This window comes from Microtus pennsylvanicus, chromosome 19, assembly GCF_037038515.1.
Source record: "Microtus pennsylvanicus isolate mMicPen1 chromosome 19, mMicPen1.hap1, whole genome shotgun sequence".
In the NCBI taxonomy this organism is placed as follows: domain Eukaryota; kingdom Metazoa; phylum Chordata; class Mammalia; order Rodentia; family Cricetidae; genus Microtus; species Microtus pennsylvanicus.
The window spans coordinates 5,114,260-5,136,570 of NC_134597.1; the positions used below are offsets into that span (position 1 = coordinate 5,114,260).

At 46.6% G+C, this 22,311-nt stretch overlaps 1 protein-coding gene across 2 annotated transcripts; it reads right to left on the minus strand.

The window, feature by feature from the left end:
* Positions 1-863: 863 nt before the first annotated feature.
* Asns (asparagine synthetase (glutamine-hydrolyzing)) lies at positions 864-21,078 on the minus strand. Of its 2 annotated transcripts, none has more exons than XM_075953571.1 (12): positions 20,990-21,078; positions 17,230-17,501; positions 13,949-14,186; positions 11,997-12,182; positions 11,704-11,805; positions 11,224-11,351; positions 9,455-9,581; positions 6,563-6,669; positions 5,807-5,907; positions 4,880-4,961; positions 4,638-4,793; positions 864-4,237 (listed from the first exon to the last, which is right to left on the minus strand). In XM_075953571.1, the coding sequence occupies exons 2-12, from the start codon at positions 17,476-17,478 to the stop codon at positions 4,028-4,030; spliced, it is 1,686 nt and encodes a 561-aa protein (XP_075809686.1). In that variant the 5' UTR covers positions 17,479-17,501; positions 20,990-21,078; the 3' UTR covers positions 864-4,027. The 2 variants fall into 2 exon arrangements, with proteins under 2 accessions (XP_075809686.1, XP_075809685.1); XM_075953570.1 differs by having other exon boundaries at positions 3,890-4,237; positions 20,909-21,007.
* Between the last annotated feature and the right edge of the window lie 1,233 nt (positions 21,079-22,311).

Sequence of the window (22,311 nt, forward strand, 5' to 3'; positions counted from 1 at the left end):
ATTAGCCCGTGTATTAATCTATGTTCTACCATGTGCCTTTTACCTCTCTCCCGTTTTGCATGCCCGACTTGTTCCACATCTCCATGGCATATCGATGATCTCTTCTTTCCTCTCTCTGACCAGACGTCCTGCCTATACCTCCTGCCTATCTATTGGCCGTTCAGCTCCTTATCAAACCAGTCACAGCAATATAATGTTACACAGTGTGCAAGTACCCCACAACATCGTGGCATATGTTCTGGTGTTGCTGCTGCAATTGCTCTATTGTTTTAGTACCAAGCAGAAAGTGGAGGGGGAAGTTATCTGTTCACCCCCTCTCAGCCTGACACACTGCCACAGCAGAACCTCGCCCAGAAACCCCGGAATCTGGGTTTCAAGCCCTAACAGAGTACAATCCCCAGCATGTCACTCTTGAAGGCGAAGGCGAGTGTACGTTATACATAGGAAAGAACTATTTGGTGACCAGAGGATGGGTTAGTGGGTTTGGGGGGCTTTTTTCCAAAACACGTATTTTTTTTGCTTTGATACTCTGACACACACACACACATGTACACACACATGCACACGCACACATACATGCACACGCACACACAAGCATGAACACACGCACACATGCACGCACACACATGCACATGCGCGCGCGCACACACACACATATACCACACATGTACACGCACACGTGAGGATTAAGTGCTGCCACATGACTGGTTTGGAAAGTGAACCAAAGCGACCTGTGTCAGCTTTGTGCTTCAGCCCATGTTTCCCCATTCTCTTCCTCTCTGACTGATGGAGGGAGAATGTCTTCCTGGACCCCAGAGTGGTTATAGAACCACCAACCATGAACAAAGCCCTCTGCTCGCCAAGATGGTCTCACGGTTTTAATGAAAACTCTTCAGTGCGATACACTGCAGGAGGATGGTTTCTCAGCTGTCATGGGAACCTGGGGGCATGCCCTCTTTCCCAGAGGAAACTTTCCCCTGAGATTCCCAATGGTGACAATACACTGTAGGACTACCACCAAGACACCGGGAGCAAACAGCCTGGCGAACCCTTACTGGCCAGCGTATGGTTCCGGCTGGCAGCTTGCTGACCCTGTGTGAACAAAGATGGCAGTGTTTAGCGTTTCCAGTTACTGTGATATGTGAGAGCTCCTGCCTCCCCAGCTGGACACTGCTGAGAACCACTGCATTCTGCGGTTATGAATGAGGAACATGGCCAGAGTCCAAGACTGCCAACCCGTGGCACCACACCAAGGTCGCAGATGGAGATCTTAGACTATGAACTGATCTCCCAGAAGCCCAGTCTTTTCTCGCTCACCGGCAAGCAGGATGGTAGTGCCTGAATGTTGAATGACTGGTCACTGGAGATGCCAGCTCTTACAAATGACCCGTCTCTGTGGCTGGGGCTTCCCTCCACTTTAGAGACAGACAGACACCGATCAGGACAGTCTGCCACCATCACCTCACTCCCGCTGCATTCTGCTAGCCAGCAGGGTCATAACGCCTACCTGGCTTGAGGACGAGGAAGCAGACATTTCACAGAGCAGCCAGATTTGGGGAAGGTAGACCAGAAACACTGCTGTGGCCACTTTGAGAATGTCAAACCTGACAAGCTTGCAGTTGAGGCTGGGTGAGTTAGGGCAACAAAGGGCTTAGGACAGTGGCAGAATGTCTCTGGGTAGTAACGCTTTCTCCCTGTGTGTGGCAAACTAGTCAAGACCCACTTCAATGTTTTCTCGCAGTCAGATTCTGAACCATATGGGCTTCTCCAAGGCTAAAACAAAGACCAAGCTAAAAAAAATAAATGTATAGGAGCATGCTGACACCGTGGTCACAGTCAGAATGTCACACCGATTTCTTTTAAAAGTGGGTTGAGGCTAGCCCATCTGGCTCAGGGCTAGCTCCTTACATTACCCCTGTACTAGGAGCTTTGGAGGTCTTCCTACACACTTTACACACGCCCGCTTTCCACTGAAAAGATGTGCAAGAACACGCTGACCATTGTTAAAGGCTAAGGGAGAAGTGGGGTTTTATGTTGCAGATATTAAGTCAAAGTGAAGCAAAGCTCTGCGGGGTAGGTTGCCAAGAGATGCCCAGGAGGCTGAAGAGGCAAGGTGCCAGCTGGTAATGCTTAGTTATAGGGGTGCCTGAATGAGTGACAGCTGAGTAGCAGTCTGTGGGAACGGGAGCCATCGGGATGGTCAGGAAACCGAGGAGAAAAACTGTCCAAAGACACTCATGCTAGCAACCCTAGGGGCACTTTCTCCAAACCTTCCTTTGAGGTTGTAAAAGAAAAGGTCAACCACATGAATGTGTAGAATCTGAAAGTCACCTGTAGCCATCACTGGCAGCCTTGTTCGCTATGGTTTGGGTATGAACAGTCTGCCAAAAAGGTTTATAGGCTGTAGACTTGGTCTCCACCTAGTGCATGAAATCACCTTTAAGTCATAAAGGTTCTGACTAACTCAGTGAATACAACCATCGATGCCTTCCTTCACTGAACGGCAATCCTGGGAGACAGCAAAAGCCTCTGGAGGTGAGGCATGGTTGGGTCACTGGAGATCTCTTCAGGGGCTGCCCTTAAACCCGTTCCTCTTGCTTTCCACAGCCATGAGGTAAACAGCTGTGCTACACGGGTTCTTCTGCCCTGATTTTCTGCCTCACCACTGGCAGAGAAATAATGTAGCCACTGACTGTAACAAGCCAATCATGAACCGTAAGTTCTCAAACTATGAACCAAAGTACACCTTTCTTGGGCATTTGGCAGAGGGACAATAAAGGCTCTTACACAAGTTTGGTGCTGTTTGGCTTAACTATCTCTATGCGTGTCGGAGTTCTGAGTGGGATCTGAAGATAATACATCTTAGACACTGAAGCTGAAATCTGAAGCCTTCCCACACCCTCAAAGCTGGCGGTGTGCCCTGTGTAAACATTCTCGATCATCTGTGATGCCACACAGCCGGGCCGGATAAACTTTAGCAGAAAATACGTATAGTGCTAAATCAAGCTAAGTTCAAATACTTAAATATGAGTGCAAGATAAGCATCCGATTACCCTAGTGTAAGGCTTCATCTTCAGTTCCTTAGACACAATTACAAATGGTAAGTCATGGCCTACAGCTGGCCGCAACAGCTTTCCCATCAAGCATTCCTTCATTTGAGACAGGCAACCCTCCAACTCCTAATCCTGCTGCAGCCTCCCCAGTGCTCAGAGCCAAAAGCACCAAAATACCTGACACCATCAAGAATTCTTTCACCAACTGTTCCCTTTTCAAAAGTTTTTAACAGCTAAATCCATCTGCCCTATGCATCTCAGCATGTGGTTCTGAAGCACTGAGGAAGCCTTCAGGTGAGTAGCTCCTGTTTCGAGGTGGTTATTTCCTACTTCCCAAGCACACTGACATATTCTTCTGTAATAAACATCAATAAACCATGGCCCAGGGTCCATGACTGGCCCGCTCCTATAATGAAGCTTTTAGAGGGAAAAGCTGTGTGATGCGAACTAGTTTCACAATGCCCAGTGTTGTGTATCGGTGTTAAACAGTTCCACAGAGACCCACAGAAGCCTAACTTAGCATCTGACTCTATTGGAGAAGTTTAGCCCCAATTCCACAAGTCTTCAGAGGGGATAGTACCACAATATAAGAAAGCAAAAAAGCTGAATTGCTGTCCTATTCAGCAGAACAGTCATGAATGAGGTCTCACGGAGGACTCACATCCATGTCTACCTAGGAGCTGCTAGGAGCGTAGGCAGAATTGAGATGCGAAGATCACCAGCTCTCCCCCCTTCAGCTCACTACCATCCACATGGCGGTGATACGGCAGCCACCACTCCGTCCTTAGCTGCCTCTAAGGAGGCTGTGTTAGCATCCACCACCAGAAGCATTGCAGATGTAATATTTTTATTTCTTTCCATGCCCACAAAAGCCGGAGTGGTTGGTGGCTGGCTCGCATCATTGCTGTGTTGGGTCTCAACGTCTCTACCTTCTAAGTCAGAAGAAACACTTCACACTAGCGTTTAGAGAGCGTCTAAGCTTCGGCAACTGACTTGTAATGGGTGAGGGTGCGGGCGGAAGGGTCGGTGGCATTGATCCACTTGGGCATCCAGTAATGGGTCAGCCAATCAGCCCGGCCTGGGTAGTGGCGCTCAAAGATCTGCCGGTAGTAGTAGCCTTCCTTGGTTTGGGGAGTATTGAAGGGAAACCTCTGGGCTGCCGAGGCCATCATTGCGTCATCGACCTGTAAGAGAAGTCAGGAACGTCACCCATTTGCTCTGCACTTGCTCTGCCACACACACAAAGTCAGCAAGACCCTCTACGCCACGCAGTGGTTAGAAAAACGCTGAAACGAGCTCAAAAATAAACAGATGCAGTGAGTGCTTAAAAATTCTCATCCATATTTTGTATTTAGAGGCTGTTTGATTTTTGTACCCACGGTACCCAGACATACGCAAAAAGGGTCAGTGATAATTACTATGTCACCTCAACTTCGTTCATTTTCCTTAATCCTTCTGTAATGTGTAGGAGCTCTTGGTAGGAACCGTGAGTCTCCCATAGACACAACTAGTCATACTAAATACAAGAGATTCCCAGATCTCTGTTAATCTGTATTGTTCCAGAAATTATCTTCAAAGACAGACCTGATGTTCAACATAGTCCTGTAAAATCTTGAACCAGGAGTTCTTGACTGAGGTGATCCCATCACTAAAGGCTTCTTTTGGTCTCCAGAGGATCTCTTTGGGCAGCAGGTTGGAGTCCTCAAACGTCTCTCTCAGGAGATGTTTTTCTATCCCATTCTGACATGAATACAAAAGCAAGGTCAGCGAAGTCACCAGCACAGCCAACGGCGTCTGGGGTTTTTATCCAGGGTTGATTTACTTACTTTTGGAATTCTCATTTCTGGTGGCAGAGACAAGTAATAAGAGGAAAACCGATGATCCAGAAACGGGACTCGCAGCTCAAGACTGGGGGGAAAACAGAAAACAAAGCTGGTCGGCAGGGGCCATGTGTGTCCCAGCAGCTGCCGTGTGCGTCCCAGCAGCTGCATCAGGCTGAGGAATGCAGATTACAAACGCATGTTCCGGCCTCCTAACAGCCACTCTACACAACTGGATGCTTACTAAAGTCTGTACTTATAACACCAGCATCTAGTGGGGAAGCTTCCCGTTGGAAACTATCTCTTTCCTTCTGTGCCTACGAAAAATTAACTGTTTCTCCGAGAGCAGGAGATTTAAGAATCATGAGTGTCCTCGTCTTGAAGATACGCAAATGTCACATCACCTAGAGAGTCCTCGTGACTCTGGACAGGATATGCAGATAGGTACTACCTATGATTCCCATCTATTCAACTACATGTGATTCGGTAGAAGAAGCTACATTATTGAACAGGTGTTTATCGTGTACAATATGATTCTATTCCTCAACAAACCCAGTTACATGTGAAAACTCTAGCCAAGAAGAAACGGCTCCAAAGAAATGTATTTTTAGTATACAGTCTTATCAAGCCTCATGCATCTTCCTTCCCTGCCCCTCGAGGACACTCTAAAAGGCTCAGAAAGAGCAGCTGCGGCCTTCCCTCTAGGTCAAAGGCACATTACTTTTACGATTTAAAGACACACCCTCAGAAGACCCTCTCTCCCACCCCAATGTTAGTACCCAGGGCAGAGCCCAGCTCTTTAGGGACAAGTTTAACTAAAAATCGTACTTTTAAGCCAACTGGAAAGAAACAAAAAGCAGGCAAAAGCAACTGATCTCTCTTTTTAAGTTTCTTCCCTCTCTCCGTTCATTTCACAACTGGGTATAAGGTTACCCGTGCGCAGCAGTAGTACGGTCAGCTCGGAGAACATCAAACAGGTAGAGCTCCTTCAGCAGCCTCTCACTTTCCTCCTCCGCCTTCGCGGGAGAAGGAGCCTATGCAGTGAACGGAAAGGTGAGTTAGTGGCTTTGGCACGCAGGCAGCCTTTATCGTTCCCTTTGACGTTTAAAACACAAGATAAGCAAGACAGAAAGCAAGGTAATGAAGGGGTGGAGTGTATGACTTCGGAGGCCAGCCATGTTTTATAGGACAGATCCATCCACCTCCCAAAGTGCTTAACGTGGAAATCAACAGCCACAATTCCACAGGAATCAACCAAACAAACAAACAAAAAACAAAAGCAGTTGGGCCTGGTGTTGCATGACTCTGATCCCATCACTAGAGAAGCAGAGGCAGTGATTTTGAAGGACAGTCTGGTCTGCATAGTGAGTTTTAGGACAGTCAGAGCTACATGGTGAGCACTCGTCTTGAGGGTGGGGACAACAGCAAAAATACAAAAATAGATTGATAGATTAGATAGACAGACAGACAGATAAAAAATAAAAGCAATTCTCATGTTTAATTTCAAGAACAAAAAGTATCTGATACTACTGAGACTTCTTTCTCCTAAGAGAAACAGACACCATCAATGCAGACACACACACACACAAAAATGTTACTCATTACAAAGACAGTACAGAGAAGAGTCAAGTGATCCTGGCTTTTCTTAACTCAGCCTGGACGGCCACCTTCTCTCTCCAGAGTGCTCACCTTGTGGAAATATATGTATCCTTGTGTAAGTTCATCTGACCCTTCTCCCGAGAAGATCACCACGCTGTCTGTGTTCTTCCGGATATACTTGGAAATTAAATACATACCTTAAATGAAGAAGAAATTGGCCCTGATGTCAGCGTGTGTTCTAGAAAGCCTTTATGTGGCTTTCAGAAACAACTGCAGGCTGCAGCGGCTTGCTGGACTTAGATAATATAAGCAGCTTGCAAATGATTGCGTAAATATTTAGGAGGCATTTACACACAGTTGATCCAACTTAGGCAATAAAATAAGCCTAGAAACCACGGCAATATTTTATAAACAGGTTCTGAAATTATGTTCTTAGAGCAAGATTTCTCTACCTCAACATTTTGCTGAATTGAAGTGCCCAAATCCCTAACTACCATGGCTTCCTCCTAACATTACTACGGAAAGGGCCTGGGGAGTGCACCACTTCGGATGCAGCTGGTTCTCCCAAGGACTCTGGATGGTTGTGTGGTCCATGGCGAAGTGAGAGGGAGTGGGTGAGGCCTGCTCAGAGCAACCGGGTACTCAAGAATCTCGCCTCTGAAGGCATTAAGGCAATTCCCGGAAAAAAAAAAACAAATTAGTTCTCCTGAGTAATTGTCTAAACAGAACGCTTCTCTGTTCTTTGGCCTCTGATCTCACTACGATCTCTCTCCTTCACGTTGCCCACCAAAGTGTCATGCTGCGGGGCTTTCAGCCTACAAATAATGAGTTAAAAAAAAACAAACTCATTTTTAAAAAGTTGTTTGCCTGGGGTTATCCATTACAGTAACAGAAAAATGGATTGACTAACAAAAATGGCTTAGTTTTAATTGTTTTATTCTTTTCTATTATCAGTCCTCACTTCCAAATTCCACACTGGACTAAGGCTCTGTGTGGTATTGAACACGCTGGCTCGGCACCCGTTCCTCTTCTCTATCCACCGCCGTCCCCTCTGATCTCATCTTTCTTCTTCTCTTCCTAACTCTGCCTCCACCCCGTGAAAATTCAACCACAGACATGTTATAAATGTGCTTATTTAATTATCTTTCAGAAGGCCAAATCACTACAGTATTGTTTCATTGTACTCCAGAGTTTAAAAGTGAACTACTCACTCAGCTAACAGCATTTTAAGGCTCAGCAACACTGAATCTATCTGATGTGTGTCCACCCACCTCTCCCCCCCCCCGTCTAATCTCAGAATGTGTTCACCTAAAACTAGGACAGCTTACATGACAATAACTAATAATTGGTAAGCTGTGTGACGGGGTACTTACAATGCATCCACGTAAGAGCTCCTTAAGGAAAGCGTTTTACAGTATAGATCTGTTCCCTATTTTATAAAGAACAGTGTTCCCAGCTGGACTGTGGTGGCACACACTTTTAATCCCAGCACTCAGGAGGTAGAGGCAGGTGGATCGTGTTGAGTTTGAGGCCAGCGTGGCTTACAGAGTGAGTTCCAAGACAGCCAAGGCTACACAGAGAAACTGTCTCAAAAAAAAAAAAATTAAAACAAACAATCAAAAAACACTGTTCCCTCAATATGGGACTGGTTTTGGGGCCTCTCTTCAGCTACCCAAATCTTCAGATACCTCAGCTTCTTATAAAGTGATAGTGTTTGCACATAATCTATACACATATACAGGCTATCTCAGTTTACTGAGTTTGGCTTTTGTGGTGGTTTGAACGCAACTGGCTCCTATAAGCTCATAGGGAGTTGCACTATTAGGAGGTGTGGCCTTGCTGGAGGAAGTGTGTCACTGTGGGGACGGGCTTTGAGGTCTCCTTTGCTCAAGCTTCTTTGCTCAGTGTGACTAAGATCTCTTCCTGCTGCCTGCAAGTCAAGATGCAGGACTCTCAGCTCCTTCTCCAGCACCGCGTCTTGCCTGCATGCCACCATGTCACGCCATTATGATAATGAACTGAACTTGGAAACTGCAATCTACCCTAATTAAATGTATTTTTTGTAGGAGTTGCTGTGGTCACAGTGTCTCTTCACGGCAGGAGAAACCCCCAACTAAGACAACTTTGTGGGGACTCAGAGGAAGTTCATTTCTTATAAAAGATGAGCAACCCTTCAATGAGCAAACATACCGCATCATTTTCCTACAGCTTCGATGACCAACAGCAATGAGATAATCCTAAGTCAAGGTACTTAGCAGACCACGGTATACTGTAGTCAACAGTCTGACATGCACGAGCAAACAAAAACTCACTTCACTGAAGCACTTGCATTATTGCTGAGGTCTGAACCTGCAACACTGTGAAACATTCTTGTACCTTAAACCACCTCTAGATTCTGTGCAATACCAGCTACAGTGTAAGTGCTAGGTAAACAGCTGCTGCCCTGCAGCTCAGACTAACGTCAGCAACAGAGTTGCAACAGACCCAAGACACGTTATACAGAGAAAACGGGAGGAAGGCGAGCCAAACTATGTATCCATCCTATAGTGATGCCATAAACGCGAAATGGACAGCGATCCCCCTCCTCCTCAGTCGCTTGGGCGCTGAACCATCAGGGGCGGGACGATGGAGTGCCTTGGAGGCAGCCACACATAATTCATATGAAATGTGGGACACGGAGCTTAGCACGCAGTGTGTGCTTGGTAAACGTGGGCTGTTGTTTATTTTTATGAAGCGGTCTTTAAGACTGTAGGCAGGGCTAACCTTGTAAATTCAGTGTCCCAAAGACCTGGTTCCATTCATTGAAAGCACTTTCTCCAGTTGAAAAGGGCACTCTTACGTGGTCTTTAAATATATATATATTTATAGCTATAGAGGAATTTTGCTTGTGTTCCTATTTAGACAACCTTTCTTAAACTGAAATCACTTTAAACCGTCTCCTTTGTCAGTATTAAAGCTCTTCGCTACAGCAAAACCGCTTACCTACAGATGCTCGAACTGTCGTGATGTCATAGGTTTCCAAGGAAAATATGACTTCATCCAGGGCCTGAATGCCTTCTTCGGAATTAAAAAGGACTTCATGATGCTCGCTTCCAATATAATTTGCCACCTAATTGTGAAGAAAAATCCATGTTTTTTTAAAGTCCTACTTTTGAAAGTGAAGCAGGTCAGTTCCTCTCAAGGCATCCTGAATTCCCACGGCGAAGAGAAACGGAGCTGGGCAGTGGTGGCGGTGATGGTGCAGCTTTAATCCCAGCACTCAGGAGGCAAAGCTAAGTGGATCTATGAGTTTGAAGCCAGCCTGGTCTAGAGAGAGAGTTCCAGGACAACCTAGGCTACACAGAGAAATTCTGTCCCAAAAAAACCAGAAGTACCCAATGGACAAAAGTCTAGCACTTTTGTTCTATTTAAGATAATTACCGAGGTCAGCAGCAGAAACAACACTTTGTGTCAGAAAAGGTTTCACTTTAAGTGGTGTGGGTCTCGTCACAACCGACCTTCAGCCTCAGCTCACCAGAACCACAGACCCTTATCATAAAAACTTTTAAGGTATCATAAAAACTTCCCACGCCAGCCCCCCCCCCCCTGCCCGTGTGCCCAGCTCTCACTTCCCACGCCAGGCCCTCCGCATGTGCCACCAGGCCCCCCGCATGTGCTGAGCTCTCCCTTCCCACGCCAGCCCCCCCCCACCACGTGCCGAGCTGTCCCTTCCCACGCCAGGCCCCCACCACGTGCCGAGCTGCCCCTTCCCACGCCAGGTTCCCCTCTAACATGCCGAGCTCTCCCTTCCCACGCCAGGTCTCCCCCCACGTGCCGAGCTGTCCCTTCCCACGCCAGGTCTCCCCCCACTTGTCAAGCTCTCCCTTCCTACACCAGCCCCCCCACCATGCCGAGCTCTGGCTTCCCACGCCAGCCCCCCCACCACGTGCAGAGCTCTCCCTTCCCACGCCAGCCCCCCCACCACGTGCCGAGCTCTGGCTTCCCACGCCAGCCCCCCCACCACGTGCAGAGCTGCCCCTTCCCACGCCAGGTCTCCCCCCACGGGCCGAGCTCTCCCTTCCCACGCCAGGTCTCCCCCCACGTGCCGAGCTCTCCCTTCCCACGCCAGTTCTACCCCCACGTTCCGAGCTCTCCTTTCCCACACTAGACCCTACCGTGTGCAGAGCTCTCCCTTCCCACGCCAGTTCTACCCCCACGTGCCGAGCTCTCAGCATTTTCTTCTAACCTTCCACTTTAGCACACTAAACTCTGAGCTCTCCAGCCCACAGCTCCAAGCGCCTTCCACAATCCTCCCACAACAACGTGCTCGGGTCTGTCACAGCAACACCCCACAATCCTGGTACCAATTTCTACCCTAGGTTGTCCTCTACGGCTGTGATAATGACCGTGAGCAGAAACAACCTGCAGAGGAAAGAGTTCATTTGGCTTACATATTCCGAGTCAGAGTCCATCACCAAGGCAAGGACTCAGGGTGGGGACTGAGAGGTGCGGAATCTGGAGACAGGAGGAGCAGGCAGTGGTCCATAGCCTCTGCTTCGGTGCCTGCCTGCAGAGGGCTGCCTCACCTTGGATTCCCTCCATGGACCGTGCCTCAGCATCCATAAGCCAAATGAGCCCTTTCCTACCCAGGTGGCTTCTGGTCATGACCTTTATCCCAGTTACAGCAGGCAAACTAGGACCCCCTTCTGCTTGATTTTGAAGCTAAACACAAGATTAAGTTCTAACTACACAACGAGCAGGTGGCCATGTACCTTTCTGGCGGCCAGAAGATCGGGGCTGTCTTCCATGCCGATGGCAAAAGTCTGGAGAGGATACTGCACTTGGGCCTCCTTGAGCTGCTTCAGCAGGGAGGCGGCAACCAAGCTGGAGTCCAGGCCCCCTGCAGCATGAGAACAAGCTAATGGTTACGTGCCTTCATGAGACCGGACCGGACAAAGGTGGTTACACACCTGCTTAGCGTGTGGGTTGGAGTTTAGCTCTCAAGAGCTCCCAGTTTTATAAACTGAAATCAACTTTAGTGAGTGAAGAATACAATACAAAAATTTTACTGGTCCCTACAATGGTAACCGTATCGAAAAGTGGTTTAAAAAGATGGGTACACAGGATTATAAGTAAATGTGTACCAACCAGCTCTTACACTAGCAAACACATCTGTAATAAAGCGAGGGCCAGTGACAAATCATTTCACTTAAATCTCAGCATGACAGTCTGTTTCTTTAACTTGGCTTCACCTGATAAAAGGCAGCCGATCCGCCGGTCCGTCATCAGGCGCTTCCGGATAGCATTGTCAAAAAGGATCCGCAGGTTGCTCTTCACCGTTTCTAACTCGAAACCTAGCAACACAGAAAGGGAATGAGGCATCGCCAGAGAAGCCGAGACTGAGCTAGCTGAGGGGAACCATGCAGTCCCTACACCAGCAAGATGGCCGGCCCTGGGGCGATCTCACCACCTCCGAATCAGAGGAAACAGATCTTACCGTCAAAATCTCAGAATCAAATTGATTCAGACGGTGTGAATGGCTCACCTGGGAAGAGTTTCTCCACGCTGTCATAGAGGGCGTGCAGTGGTTCATCCGTACAATGATGGTATTTCACCATTTCCACGGATGCAACTTTGCCGTTTGGTTTTAAATCCAGAACTTCGTAGTGTCCCGGAAGGAAGGGCTCCACTTTTAAGAATGGAGTTGTGGAGTGCTTCAACGAAACGAGCCCTACATGTGCAAGCAAAACAGTAAGGTGCACAACTGAGTGATTCTCTGCAGCCTTCCCGGTTAGCTAATATCCTAAATTGTCTCCCTCTTTAAACACAAATATATATCCACTAGACAAACAAAACAGTAAGGTGCGCAACTGAGTGATTCTCTGCAGCCTTCAAGGTTAGCCAATATCCTCTAATTGTCTCCCCCTTCAAACACAAATATATATCCACTAGACAAACAAAACAGTGGGAGAGTTAATAATTACTCCAACCCTATTGCCTATCTGTCTCCTGAAGTGGTCAGAGTGGCGTGGAGACACAACACAGCCTGCACAGACTTGTAATTATTTGGTGCAATAGGAAAGTGACTGAATCCATCTCAGGGTAATTTCTGACTATGGTGTGTGATGAAGCTATTCCAGACTTGACTTTTTAACCCATGCTTTCCCAGTTGTTTCAGTAACATTTTCTGAGACGATCCTATCCACACTGAATGGCTCTGCTACCTTCATTTCATCTTCAGCTTCTACCTCCTTTTCCCTACCTGAAATTTCGAATCAAGAAAACCTATTGTTCAGATGCCTATAAAATCTTCAAATGAAACCTTTTAAAGGGAAAGTCTATTTCCTACCAGAAAGCAAACAAGAAGAGACATAAACCTGAGAAACTAGAGAAATCAAAATGTTAACGTCGTGGGTATCTCATCAAGCGTCACTGAGGCATTTTGAAGAAAAGACCCATGGTTCCCACACCTTTAACAAGCAAAATGACTTTCGGGGACTCGGAAGCCAGCATCTCTATCTTAGTAAGTGTCATATAATGTACGTGAGAAAGCCACACATAACACGTGTCTTCATCCGGTTCTCAGGCACAGGCAGTTGCTACCCGGACACCATGATCGGACAACAACAAACCCCAAAAACATTAAGGTGAAGAGTGGTAGAAGAAGGCATCGTCATGTCTGGCTTCTCCATGTGCATAGGCACGCATGAGCGAGCGCGCACACAAACACAAAAAAAAGGAAGGAAGGAAGTGTGGGAAGCAGCCATAATAAACTAAATATGGACAGGTCACCCAAAGGAAGTTCTTTGCCAGACTAGAACTTGGCCATTGATAAACTTAATAAGAGGCCTGAGTCTCAGTAGTTTACCCTGAGGCAATGCCTGGCTGCTGGAGGAACCACAAGCTGAGATTACCCAACCTCCACCCAGGAACAGACCATTCAAAGGAAATGCCTGACATTCCAACCGCTGTAGAACCAACCACCATAGAACCAACCACCTGCCAGTGCACATTTACCAGGACACTCCAGGACACCCCTAGACAGACGTCAGCCAATCAGAGGTCCTGAACCTCAGAAACCACTCACTCCCACCTTTACTACTATAAAACCCAATTCTAATTGAGCTCGAGGCTCTCCGGATATTCCAATACCTTGGACAAACGGAAAGACTGAGTTTGCAAACTTGATTAAAATAAAGGCTCTTTGCTTTTACATATGAGACTCGGTCTCCTTTGTTGGCTTTTGTGGGGAGCCTGTGGATTTGGGCATAAAAGAAGGAAGGAAGAAAGGAGAGAGAGAGAGAGAGAGAGAGAGAGAGAGAGAGAGAGAGAGAGAGAGAGAAAGAAAGAGTAGGAGACAGGTAGTCAGGATTTCAAATCCTCTTCACACTGAGTATCCATCGACATCATTTGTAAAGTTTTTCATTGACACCTATAGAATTTTCAATATGATCCAGGAAGAAACAGAAACCCAGAATAATAAAACTCCATGATTACCTTTAGCTTCTGAACACACAGCCAGAAATCCATCTTCAGTCATGGCTTTAAACAAGGGCCTGACTCCATAGGTGTCTCTGCCCAGAAACACTTTCTTGTTGGCAGTGTCCAGCAGGATGAAGGCAAACACCCCGTCCAGCATGGAGATGGTTTGCTCGATTCCTCCCTTGTCGTAGAGATGCAGGATAACCTCACCATCCACATTGGTCTGATACTCAAATTCAAAATGCTCTTGCAGCTTAGGAAGCGGAGCAAACAAAATGTTAGCATCCTATGCGCCCACTGATAATCCCGACCTGGAATTTCTGTCTTCTTTATTCGTGTGCTTTCATGATTAAAAGGAAACCGTGGCATTATCAACATCTGAGTTGTCTCAGCACAAAAGCTGAACCCAGGACAAATAAAGATTGCGTTCTGTTAACAGGATACCGCGGGAAGGCATCAGGGCAGTGACACATGAAGGGGTCCAAGGCCACCATGGTCCCACTGTGGTTACATGTGTACTTTTGCAAACACGGTCGTCCTTCGCTTCCAGGACCCTAGCCTCCAAACAACAATCTGCAGGTGATTTACTGCCTTCTACCTTGAAGATATACAGGAAAAGGGCAAACTAGTTGCTACTCCTTGCTGGCACTCTTTGCTGCCAAATGAATGACTCCATTACAATGACACAGTCCAAACCCAAACTGCTGGTCCCCAAGGGTGAACAACATCCAGATCTTCCTGGACAGTGGTGACATTAATGCCACTTCTCAGGGACAGACACATGACCGTGGGCTTTATCATCATCAGTTCATACACCCACAGGAAGGCAAAGTGAAAAGGCTTGAGCTGCGTCCACTGGCACCCCAGCAATGCTGCAACAAAGGCCTCACATCCCCACTCCCGACTTGCACAGTTTTCAGAGAGGACAATGGAATGCATACGTATGGCCTGAAAATATGCCTCGGGTCTCTCCAGCCCGAACGCGTGGTCCTTTGAGTAAAGCAAGCACAGAGCTGTCAAAGTATAGGCTTTTGCTGCCACCTCTACAACACTACCATCTGGCCACTCTTCCCAGCTCAGGGACTACCAAGGAAGTCCTAGCTCTTGAAAATCTACCTGTCTGGGTGGAAACACCCTAAGGCATTTGCAAATGATTAAAATACTTTTAATTTCTTAACAAAATTAACAAGCGGCAATGTTATCTCAAAAATAAACCAAGATAGGTTTCCTAGCCTCAAACAAACCTAGTCTCACTTCAGACTGGCCTGACTTAAATGTAATGATACCTGAATCCCTCCCGCCTCACTCCTTCCCTCTTGACAGTGATCCATCTCCAAGTATTTACTTTGTTTACAGCAGGATTTTATATTTGCTAATTGACTAACGGTGCAGCTAAGAACCCTACTTTGAAAGTGTTCCTACAAGCAAGCAAACTGGCAAACAAAAACTCTTGTTCAGGGATGAGATCAACCAACAGCTAGGATAGAAACCTTACCTGTGAAGAATAGGCACAGAAATTTCAAATTTTACCAAGAAACATCGTAACTAAATGCCTAAATCTTGACGGACATCTGTCCTAAAACATGTGTGCACGGGAGTGCACATGCGCAACACACACACACACAATACACACACACACACAATACATACACACACACACATACAACACACACACAACCACACATACACACACATACACACACACATACAACACACACACAACACACACATACACACACATACAACACACACATACACACACATACAACACACACATACAACACACACATACACACACATACAACACACACACAACACACACATACACACACATACAACACACACATACACACACATACAACACACACATACACACACACATACAACACACACACAACACACACATACACACACATCATACACATACATACACACACATACACATACAACATGCACATATACACACACACACAAAGTATTAAGGAAAGCAAAACTAAAATAAAAATAAACATTGCTAAATGTAGTCCAGGGACACTTGAGGAAACCTAAATATGAATTGGATATTAGATGTTACAGAGTCTTAAGTTTGCTATTCATGTTAGTTAGGAGAATGTTCTGATTCTTAAGAAACAAATGGTTACATAGTCTAGAGAAAAAGAATTATGATGTATCGTACTAGAATAATTCAGCCTAAAAAGAATGCGTAGGCCTGAAGAGATAAAATAAACACAGGCAGAGAGTAACAATTATCGGTTTCCACGCACATTTCTCTGAAGCAATCCAAGGTTGGGGAAGGGGTTAATGCGCTTGCAAATATAGCAAGGGGTTATATTTGTGAAAGCTTGTAATTCAAATTTAATTTTTTTTTTCCTTATGAGAAACTAGTCAAATAATCCTGGATTGAGAGGTTCACATCATGTCTGGCTTCTGGGATCAACATTTCTATCCCCTCACCCACTCCCGCCCCAAGGCACCAGAGTAGACAGCTGTTTCTGTTTTAACACTGCCAAGTTTTACTTAACAGACTTCACCGCCTCTGCCACCTTTCGACCATTTGGCCCCTACGAAGTGTGGAACCGCAAACATTTCTCAGTGGCAGTGTTACATAACGCTACAAATAACATCACCTCCCAGCTCTTCGACTCTGTCCCTCCCTTAAGTTATTGGTTGCCGTTGCCCTTGAAAATGATTCTCCCGCCCCGCTTCTAGGAGTGCCAGATTGTCTTCCCGGCCCCTCCTTTCCCGTACCCATTCACTCTATCCCAGACTGCTTCCCACTCCAGGAGTGTCCGCGTGCCGTCCCCTCCCGTGTGCAACACTCTTCCCAGCTGTGCCCAGTGTCCTCTGCCAAGTAGGTCTCAGTTTAAGTGTTGCTTCCTCAGGCAACTGTCCCGATCCAGGCTTCCTGTGAACAGCTCTCCCGTCTGCTTCACGCTCCACATGCTGGTTCAGAAAGTTCACAGCACGCACAGGGACTGTCTCCTAACAGAGGAAGCTCCACTGCAGTACAGACCCAACCATCCTTTTACTGCTGGACCTCTGTCCCTAACACGGAACATAACACAGCCCTAATAAATAGTAAAACCTGAATTGGCATCCCCATTTCTATGTTTTTAAGAATCTAAGCCATTTTGCCTTCCTGTGTCAGCGTTTTATATACCTACATGATTAGGGAAAATGAGGGAAGAACACAGAAAGGTTAGCAAGGCAAGAAGCCCGACACAAAATGCGAACAGCCTGAGCTCTACGTCCGAGGTTTAATTATAGCCAGGCTCCCCCAGCTTCACTCTGCTTACCGCTTTGTGGTTGTAGATTTCGCCGTTGTAACAGAGCCACAGATAAGGGTACTTCCTCACCCGTATGGGCTGCATTCCAAACAGAGGATCAACCACGGCCAGCCGGTGAAATCCAAAGCAGCAGTTGGTGTACCCATTGACATTCTCAAAACGAAAGGCATCTGGCCCCCTGTGCGCAATCTTCATGGCGCTCAGGCACTGCACGGAGAGGCAGTCGTCGCTGCCGAAGAGAGCCCAAATGCCACACATACTGCGGGTGAGCTGCAGGCGCTCTGGAGAAAAGCAGGGGTTCTCATTGAGTGATCAACTCTTGATTCCAGAAACCTACACCGCGCTCTCCAAAAACTGGACACAAACCGTCTTTATCTACAGCAAATTTCCATTAGGTTGGCCAGCAGATAAGATTGACTTAGTGTGCTTAGAGATATTAAAAAATACAGGTGATCTTTATATTCAGCCAGATACATAAACTTAGCAGCCAGCCAAAGCCCACATCTCTCCCACCTTGGATTTGTTGGGAGTTACACCCAACAACATCCAGGTCACATTGTGTCTCTGAAGCCCAGGATGGTTCCCCAGGATCAATGGCAGACTTGGCTGGCTCTGAGTTAGGAGGGATTTTCCAGTTGAGAAACTCAAAAAATAACCCAAGATGCGGGAGGTTCTCCACGTTAGGACAGCCTCTTCCCAAGCCTCTACAATTAAATACCCTTGCTTTATCTGCACCTTCTAATAGCATGTGGAGTTAATACACCTCAAGCATGGACGATTTCTAACCTAACATCGAAGTGACTTATCTAATCGTGATGAAGAATAGGAAAATAGCCTGATATCAGATATCCCAACAACCATTTTAAGCTGAGCATACAAAGTATTTGCTATGTCTAGGTGTTGTGGTACATCATCCTAGCACTTGGGGGTCAGGAGTTCAGGGCCATCCTGTGCTACAGGAGGTCTGGTTTCAACAACAGAAAAGTTGAGTATCAGAACGTCCTCAATGACAAAAATATTCTCAAATATTTATCACAAAGCTGCATTGGTTAGTGAACAAAATAGTCAGAATACATAGAGATGAAGCAACATTAGAGACTGGGCAACTTAGATCCCTGTAGGTCAGGAAGTAATGCCTACAAATATATCATTTGAATATCACTAGCTCAAAATAGTTTAATAAAGAATCTCCAGCTAGGAAATAATACCGTATCTACACAGAATGCAGATATGCAACAAATGGCAACATAATCGGGAACAAACAACTACACATGCTCACCTCAGCCCCTCTGAACAGCCCTTCAAAAATATTCAGTCTATCAAAGCTTTGAGCTACTGAGCAAAATCAGCTCAAAAGATAAAAAAAAAAATGGAATCAAGCAAAGCAACTTGAGGACAACGTGCAAGCGTGCACAGCTCCTTCCACAATGCTGTGCTGAGGATGGGTCTGGTTTGGACATTCAGGGGGGAAATCCAGATTTAGGAGCCATGGCTGCTCATACGCAATGTTTGACTCAATGCCAATGAAAAGTGGGTTAATCACACAGCTTTAACCGAGATGTCTCCATCAAATCCCTCCCCTCAGAGCTCAGAGAACCTGGGGAAGAGGAGGCAGAGGGGCCGGAGGACACCAGGAGAACAAGGCCCCTAAAACACGTGGGCAAAGCTCATGCAAACTCACAGAGCTGGAAGCAAGCAGCACAGAGCCTACGCAGGTCTGCACCAGGCCCTGTCCATACAAGTTACAGCCTTCAGTTCAGTGCTTTCCCGGGACTCCTGGAAGTGTAAGCGAGTGGACCTCTGATTCGTGAGCCTTCTCTTGGAACTCTTATTTTCCTGTCGGCTAGTGTTGTCCAACGTCAATATGACGGTTTTTGTTTTATCTTATTATATTTTATTTCATCATTCTTTTGTTATCTCTTAGAAACCTGTTCTTTTCTAAAGAAGAGGTGAGGAGGAACTGGGAATAGGAGGGGAAACTGTATCCCAATTATATTGTATGAGAAAAAGAATTGATTTTCAGTGAATGGAGGGAAGCTGGGTGGTGGTAGCATGCGTCTTTAAACCCAGCACTTGGGACAGCAGAGGCAGGTGGATCTCTTTGAGTTCAAGGCCAGCCTGGTTTACTGAGAGAATTCCAGGACAGGCTCCAAAGCTACAGAGAAACCCTGTCTCGTACAACAACAAAAATAATAAAAGGAAGAAAAAGAAAGAAAAGCGGGCTTACAGTGGGCTTTGAAAATCAACTGTGATGATCAGGATCATCCAAAGGCTCTTTAATGCGTTGTCTGTTACCACTAACATAAGCCAGGCACTTATAAGTGGAAGGAGAAGTTTAAAATACCTCCCCCTTCAGCAGGAATAAGGAAGTTCAAGCTTTTTTTTTTGTAACTGGAATCAGTCTTCCATGCAGAGAAAGGCCCTCCTTGTGCCCCATTTTCCCCACTGTCTTCTGTCCCTGTGACTGTCCACATGAGCCGTGTGTGCAATTTTAATACACCAATAAACCCCATTAAAAAGGCAAAAGAAAGCGCTGAAATGAATTTTAAACGTACCTTAACACGACATACCTCAAACAAAATAATCAAAATTAATTCTATTTTACACTGCCTTCCCTAAATCACTAAAACCAGGCTGGAGGGATAATTCAGACGTTAAAGACCAAGGCCCACAACTAAAACATCAAGAGTTCAGTTTTCAAAATCATTAAAATCTGATGTATTTCACAGTTAATAACGCATCTCAGTTCAGACTAGCCAGTGTTTAGAGGTCAGTGCATGCAAGCGCCTGTCGTGAGGCTCCATGGCTGGACAGCGCCTCTTCCGTGCACTGAGCATTTAAAATCTACCTAAACTTCAACAGATCTCCTTATTTGAAGATTTCAATAATTAACTTGTGGACATGCAAGTCTTACTTCTAATTAATATTACAGTACTGGCATCAATCAGCGATAAGAGTTAACTGTTAAGAACTGTAAGCCCCACGGGCCAAGAAAAATAAAGCCTGTCCTTGTATTTAAAAGTTACATTAATCTGAAACCAGGCCTGTGAATAGCTACCCATTATTAGGAAAAAGCAAGCTAATCCCTTTGCCTTTTTCTGCACTTGACAGCCAGTCTCCTTAAACAGATGGCTCCTCGGCCGGTCTTGCACGGATGGAGCTGGAGTGGGGGAGGGAGACAGGCAGCAAGGTGAGTGGGAGCTCAGTGAGCCGGATCTAGACAGTCAACCCTAGAGACCCTGGCTCTAGAGTTAGGGAGAGCCTCGATCCTGCGACAACCAGGCCCCAAAAGGAGGCTGGGGCGCCCAACCGTGACTGCTGCAGGCTTCCAGCTGGTCCCAGGCAAGGCCCTCGGATTGCCGAAGTTTTTCAGGCTCAGACGTCATACATTAAAACATAATAACATTTATGATGTCCCGACTAAGGCCACCGTTGTGTCCTGTCTGGAGCAGCCCAGCCTCCACGAGGCACTTCGCTCTTGTGAGAGCTTTCCTGGCCTGCTCAGTCCCAGGTGCGCAACAATCGCGCCGCGCCAGCCCCGCCCTGGCACCCGCTGCAGCGCAGCATCTGTCCCGCGCGGGGCCCGGGTGTTTAGCACACGCGTGCACGAGCGGACAGAACATCCACCCGCCTACCGGGCGTGCAGAGCGCACCGCGCACCGCGCCGAGCATCTGGGTCCCGCTTTACCTGCGCGCTAGCGGCCAGGGCGAGAGGAGGGGGAGCGGAGGCGTTGCAGCCACAACGGGAGCCGCAAGGACTGCTTCTTACCTTACAACCGCCGGCTCCTGTAACGCGTGCGGGAAGTTTCATCATGTCGCTGGGACCCAACCAGTGCGCAGGGGAGTGGCCCGCATGCTGACGTGCGACGCGAGGCGGGGCTGAGGGCACGGTGAAGAGGCACCCTGGGGACCAGAGCTGGGAGACGTTCCGTGTGCTTCTGTTCTGTTTGGTGCTATGACCTTGTGTGCAGGCTAACCTCAGAGGTAGAGCCCGACGCCTCACCGCTTACGTCAGGTTAGCTACCCGACGAGTTAGAAGCCTCTGTACTTGGGATATTTTAGGGATTCTTCATCAATTGAGTACAGTATCCCATCGCTCCCACAGCAGTAGATCTCCGCCTTCTTAATTGTTTTCTCCAATGCTCTAACAGAGTGTCTAATACGTAGATGTGGATGCATAAATACTTGGCGAAATAATGAGACTGTAATGCAGATAGGAATAGCTGGAAGGGCACACACACACACACACACACACACACACACACACACACACACTGATTAAATGTATAACAGGCAGGTGAAAACTTCCTCTGGATATGCAGAGCTGACGAATGTGGTTGTGGTCTAGTTGTGGACAACTTTGACCTTGCTTGTGTGTATGACTTCCCTCTTTGGTTCCCCAGCTAAGTGAATACCACCGGGTGGATTCTAAACATATATAATTCAATTTGACTTCTTGTATTTAGTTTTTGATGTATCGCTTTTAGGAAAGGACTTGAATTTCTGTTTGGATTTCACTATGGCTTAGAATAGTATAGGCGCATCTTACAACTGTCTTTTATTCACTGTGGGTTTTGTCTTGGTTTTTTTGCAGGGAGTGTAGTCTTTCTGTTTTATGGAGTTTGCTGGATCGTGTTATGTATGTATGTATGTATGCAATGTCTAGGGATGAAACACAGGTCTTGCATTGTTATAGAAATCATCTGGCTCTGACCCTACACCCCATTCCTAGGATCTCATCCTTAAAACAAAGAACATAGAAACTAAATGGTACCTTAAAGTCTACTTCCTAAAGTATTGAGAGAGCTCTGGTAGCCATGGAGAGAAATTCAGTTTTTTCATTCCCTAGAATGGCAGTCTATCTCTTAGAGGGTCAAAACAGCCGCCCTCTGGGGATGTTTGCACTGGGACCATTGGAAGAGAGGCATGCACATTCCCACATCTTTCCCTTATTGTGTTGAACCCGGGGATGACTCAGAATAGCTGGGTTATCCAAGCTATCCTGCTAATAAAGGGCAAGAGGCTGCCTAACTACTGTGATATTTTATTGGGTATGAAGTTTCCTTTGGAGTTAAAAGGTTTTTTTCCAGG

What these genes read in the sequence shown, in the direction of transcription:
- Asns (XM_075953571.1), bottom strand. Translation starts at nt 17,478, where the DNA reads ATGTGTGGCATTTGGGCTCTCTTCGGCAGCGACGACTGCCTCTCCGTG. An exon ending in GATCGGCTGCCTTTTATCAG is followed by an intron (nt 11,352 to 11,703) that starts GTGAAGCCAAGT and finishes CTCATGCTGCAG; the next exon opens with GGGGCCTGGACTCCAGCTTG. An exon ending in AGGACTATGTTGAACATCAG is followed by an intron (nt 4,238 to 4,637) that starts GTCTGTCTTTGA and finishes CTTCTCTTACAG; the next exon opens with GTCGATGACGCAATGATGGC.